The 5,490-nt window shown below is 30.9% G+C and overlaps 1 protein-coding gene across 1 annotated transcript; it reads left to right on the plus strand.

Annotated features, from left to right (window-relative positions):
* Positions 1-2,819: 2,819 nt before the first annotated feature.
* Positions 2,820-5,490, plus strand: LOC105141490 (uncharacterized). Its single transcript, XM_011048725.1, has 6 exons — positions 2,820-3,042; positions 3,142-3,218; positions 3,312-3,348; positions 3,949-4,156; positions 4,877-5,006; positions 5,275-5,490. Exons 1-6 carry the CDS (start codon positions 2,820-2,822, stop codon positions 5,488-5,490), a joined length of 891 nt encoding a protein of 296 aa, XP_011047027.1.

Consider the following 5,490-nt stretch of genomic DNA (forward strand, 5'->3'; position numbering starts at 1 on the left):
CCGCCCCCCCCCCCCCCCCCCAACTTTCATGAACAGAGGCTAGCTAGGTAATTCCCAACTTTAAGCTAAATATAACTGATCTTACCATTAAACAAAAATTATTGATAATGCATGAGTTCATGCAACCATTTAACATAAATGGTAATATAAAAAAAGAAGAATTATGAGGTTAATTATGTTGCCACCAACAAAGTAACCTGTTTCAATATATATATATAAACAATTGTTAAGGTTGCACGATTGGGACAATGCAACCTTCACAAATGTTAAATGTACAGAATTTTAACATTCATTTGGATAATTTAATGTCTAAGGAAAAACACAAAAAATCCAAGAATTCTCTCTCTCTCTGTTTTTTTTTCTTTACATTCTATCATTAATTTAATTATGCTTACGAAATCATAAAACACTTGTCCATGCTTGTGGAAAATCCATCCAAAGAATATTTCCCAATATGAAACCGTCTTCTGAATTGTCCAACCCTTTGTCACATTCATAATTTGTTTCACCACTTTTGGCCTCAATTGGCAATGGAAAAACCCAGTATTGCTTCCTACTAAGAATAAGAATGAACGAAGAAACCAAAATATTGATTAAACTAATAAAATTAAAAACAAAAATAATAAAAAAACCAAACCATAAAAAAAAATCAATTTAAATTTTTTAAAAATTAAACGGTTCAATTTTATAAACTTGAAATAAAAAAATAAAAAAATTTGAATCAAACTAAAAAAACAAGCTAAAATCTAAAACAAGAACCAAACCAGAAAAAAAAGTCAAAATCAAGTCAAACTGATTTGAATTGGTTTTGTTTTTAAAACTAAACTGAACTGAAACTGGTCAATTTAAATTAATTTTGATTTTTTAAAAAAATTTCAATGTAGTTACTTTTAATAAAAACTAAATTAAATAAAAAATAATCATTTTTATTTTCTACAATATAAAATAAAAATAAAAATAAAATCTCATCACCAATAGTGACGTTTTAAACCCTAGGTGTCATGTGCATGGAAATTTGCTCCATATTCCAAGCATGTTACGTGGCACCGCTTGTTCTAATAGCACTATTATTTTATCAAAATTATTTTTAAGAAATACAATAAAACTAGTATTAGAAGTCGGTTAATGATTACACCATTTGGACCATACATGACGTGCCCATATTTATATGCTTAATAACATCCATTCTTACGTTAAAATCGTATATGGTTAGTATTTCAAAATAATAATAAAATGATTAAAAAATAAAAATATAAAATGAATTTATTTTAAAATAATAAAAAACATATCGTTTTTATCACTACTATTTTAATCTTTTTATAACCCAAAACAATAATACTCCGTCTCTTTTAATCCAATATAATAATCAAAAGCTACCTGATATCTCTAATATAAACATGGTTTTTTTTTTTTTTGGTTCAAAGTCTTGTCAACGGAGCATTGATTATCGGGTTTTGAGGCAAGATAAAGGGAAGCTAAAGCTATATATGGTTTTTTTTTTTTTAAAAAAAAAAGGGGATAAGAAGAGAGAACGTTTCAAGGTGTGGGAGGGTTTCTTGGTATGTTTCCTCAAGGTCATGCAAAGGCTTAGGTCATGAGCCCATGTTTTTCACTTTCAAATGCCTATGTCTTCCTTGTTTTGTTGTGAATTTTCTTCTTGTGCGTACGTTTCTTTGCTATAACGTTTGGTTTAGGCAATTGGGCGTGGGGATTTGTTCTGGGAATGGCTGCTGGCATGCTTAGTTTGCTATTCCAAGAGGCTTCCCTTTTGTTTTATTTGACCAAATATTGGACATGATCTCATCAAGAATATCTTGATTTGCAACAATACAAGCAGCGATAAGAATGAGGGGAAAAAAAATGAGGACTGTAAAAGGTCCAAGATTTAATTTCAATTATTTAATCATTTAATTTTTCATCAGATTTAGTATGATGTTAGGAAATCTTTAAAAGAAAAGAGTTATGCGATCAATGTAATTAGAAAGCATACTTCACCTGTATCAAAGAATTTTTTTTTTAAGAAAAAAGCATTGTATAATTCTTTTTTTTTTGTAATTTATGTATTTTCTTTTCGAAAATCTATCTTAATATATATATGTAAAGACCTTAACATATTGGGTTTTATTTTTACTCTTTGATTATAGGAAATAAATAACAACTTCCTTTTATATATACTTAAAAAATAGATTATTCTTTTTATTTCTCTAAATAGTTATAATAAAAGATAGATTCAAATAAAAAAATATCCACAATATTCCTATAATTTGTAGCTTAAAATCTAACAAACCTCCTCATTAAGGAAGAAAATTTAATCACCATGGATATGAAAATGTAATTTATGGTAAGTCTAATGACTCCCCTTTTCCATTTCTTGAATAAATTCAAAATCCTTTTGCAACTCTTGAGCCCGAAAGATAATCCCCTCATCCAAGAATATCTCTTGTAACGAATGTCTAGATATGGCTCAAAGAATGTCATACATGCACACAAAAATGATATCATCATTATTCAAGTGCTTTTTCAATTTATTTTTTTCACTTTTCATTTTCACCCAATCATCAACGCAATTTTGAACGCAAGTCTCTGATATTCTCAGCCCAATTTCTTACTTTTCTAATAAAAAAACCCCCCACAATGCCTAAACTGACCTTATAATAATAATAATAAATAAATAATAAATAAAAAGAAAAAAAGCTGCACATAATGACGAAATTATGCAACTGAGTCTCCTTAGTATTTATTCTCTTTTGTGTTAGCATAGACCAGCTCATCTTCACTCTATATGTCTCTATCTTTCTTCCTGATGAATCCTAGAGGCAATGAAGAAAGTTGAAAATGAGAGCTCTCCAAATAAAGGGTCTCCATCATCTTCTCTTGATATAAGAGTTACTCAGAGAGGTGTAGCTGGTAGTTTGCAAGAAAAAAACATGAAATCAGCCACTGTTAGGCCTTATGTTCGATCGAAAATGCCCAGGCTTCGCTGGGCACCTGATCTTCATCACTGCTTTGTGCATGCAGTTGAAAGGCTCGGTGGAGAAGACCGTAAGTTATCTTGTTATTTACAAGCCCTTCACATCACTTTATAATTAATTTCTAGTTCATAAATATTGTATATAAAAAATATTGAATTCTCATATACAGGGGCCACCCCAAAGATGGTTTTGCAAATCATGGATGTGAAGGGCCTTACCATATCTCACGTAAAGAGCCATCTTCAGGTTGGCTATGATCAAATTTGCCTTGAGAAAAATATTTTGCCTTTGAATCTCCTTTAGAGGTTTTAGTAAAAGCTTTGGTATGTTTGTGGTCAGATGTACAGGAGCATGAAGCATGAGCAGATGACACAAGGTATGTAACAAATGTATTATTAGCTATTAATTCTGGCAACACAGACAAGGTAATAACTCCGGCTGAAAACTCAAATAGGTTGTGACAGTGTCATTCAGGAAGGCAATGGTCACCATGTCAGTTAATTATTTTCCCTTTGTTCTGAAAATAATTTTTGTACCCTTTGTGCTCCATGTCAGAGAGTTATCATCTAAAAGAAGAATTATAGTAAAGCTGCAACAGTGATTAGACAAGGGTATCATGCTTGGCTACCATATTCAGTAGCTTATTTTGGACCCTTTTTTCGACTTGTTCTGTAAACAAAAAGAGCAACTCCATGATAAAGAAATTCATTTTCTTCATTTAAAAGGGGTCAGTAATTTAATATAGAATAATTTTTTTAAAAAAACTACTTTAACAATTAAGTTCTTAAATCAAAATGAGTTTTTTACATGATGCCGAATTAACTTGATTAATAAAGTTTCTAATTAAATCTCAATATAAAAAAAATATAACAATTTTAGTTGAGATAATTATTTAACAACAAGATGCATTGCTTTCCACATCTTTTCATCCTATTACTATCATTCTTTTAGCCTCATGTATGATTCCTTGGTGCAGAAGCGGCTATGGAAGCAAAGAAGAATGGTAAGGAGCCTGAGATTCATCATTCAAATTATTTGACGCATACAATGTGCTGCCAACAGAATCGTCAGTTAAATGGCAAGCGATTGGTCAATAACAATGCACTTCTCCATCAAGGCCGTGGAGCTCACAATCCTGCTAATGGGTTTGCCCTAAGAAATGCTAGCTTCTTGACATCTCAAAGGTTCATAAATTTCAATCTTTTTCTCCATACCATAGTTCCAATAATTATACTAATTAATAATGGGAGTACATTTATTCAATTATTAATAATTATCTGAATACATAAAAAATACAGATAATATTGGTCAATAACTATGTTATTTCTCCATAACATAGTTCCAATAATTATACAGATTATTAGTTAGTATCTTATAATAAAAGAGTCAAGATATATTAAAAAAAAAGATAGCAGCATGTTTTTGTTGAAGAACGAAGTTGGAAGTATATGGCTCGTAACTTTGCAAAACAAGGTGCGGGGAGAATACGTGATTTTGTGGCTTGTATATATCTAATTGTTTCATGTTGTGATATTGTTTTGAATTTTTTGTGGGTTTATAGTATGATAGCTCTAATGATTTTTTATATCTGCTGTCTTTATATATATATATAACCAAAAGCTATATTAAATCGTGCTCACAATTTGAATGGAATGAAGTAGGAAAGTAAATTATGTTGAGTGATTCAAGTCCCAATTGACCATCACAATCAGTTAAGGAGAAAGAATATTACTTTTAGTGGTAGTCAAAATTTTCACTTATGAGATGAGGTGTTATTCTCTTCCTTTTCTACTCATTACATTATTTTCTTTGTCATCTTGTTGTTTTGTAATGATTTTTCCTTTTGGTCAGAATTAATAAGAATCAAAATAACCATTTGTGGCTATATGCGGATATCTTTGCAGGGAAGGGCTGTGGATTGGAAAGAAAGTGAATGAACCATTCTTACATGAAGAAAAAACAAGCAAGGAGTGGGAGCAGAAACCTGATAATTACATTATCTTCAAGGATCTACTCAAGAGCTGCAATGGCACAGTAAACTCTCTACTTCTTGTCAAGTACTGATATATTTCGACATCTTTATGACATTAAACCCAGTACGACAAATAAACTTGTAGCTCAACTGGTTCTTACACGTTTTTTACGCTTGCCCATTTCTTAAGAGGTTTCCTGTTTGAATGCTTTCTTTGTTAAATTTGCATGAAACCAATCTTGACATCAAATAAAGAAAAAAAAAAAGTTGGACATCTAGAAAATTATTAATTCATAGTTCTGAGCACATGCCATTTGATATATATTTCAGGAGACAAATGACCAAGATAAGACGTCGGCAGGGGCCACGGGTTGCAATAAAAGTAATCAAAGTTTAGAAGAATTAGACGAGATTGCACAGAGAATAGATGGTGACAGGATGACTTTATCCCTAAAATCAAAAGTTTCCGAGTCTTTTTTGAAGCTGGGCAAAGCAAAGGATAGTTCAGATGTGAATGATGTTTCTCTTGAGCTCACCCTTGCTTGA

Source organism: Populus euphratica, unplaced genomic scaffold (assembly GCF_000495115.2).
Source record: "Populus euphratica unplaced genomic scaffold, PopEup_1.0 scaffold119.1, whole genome shotgun sequence".
In the NCBI taxonomy this organism is placed as follows: domain Eukaryota; kingdom Viridiplantae; phylum Streptophyta; class Magnoliopsida; order Malpighiales; family Salicaceae; genus Populus; species Populus euphratica.

What these genes read in the sequence shown, in the direction of transcription:
- LOC105141490 (XM_011048725.1), top strand. Translation starts at nt 2,820, where the DNA reads ATGAAGAAAGTTGAAAATGAGAGCTCTCCAAATAAAGGGTCTCCATCA. An exon ending in AAGGCTCGGTGGAGAAGACC is followed by an intron (nt 3,043 to 3,141) that starts GTAAGTTATCTT and finishes TCTCATATACAG; the next exon opens with GGGCCACCCCAAAGATGGTT. An exon ending in TCAAGAGCTGCAATGGCACA is followed by an intron (nt 5,007 to 5,274) that starts GTAAACTCTCTA and finishes TATATATTTCAG; the next exon opens with GAGACAAATGACCAAGATAA.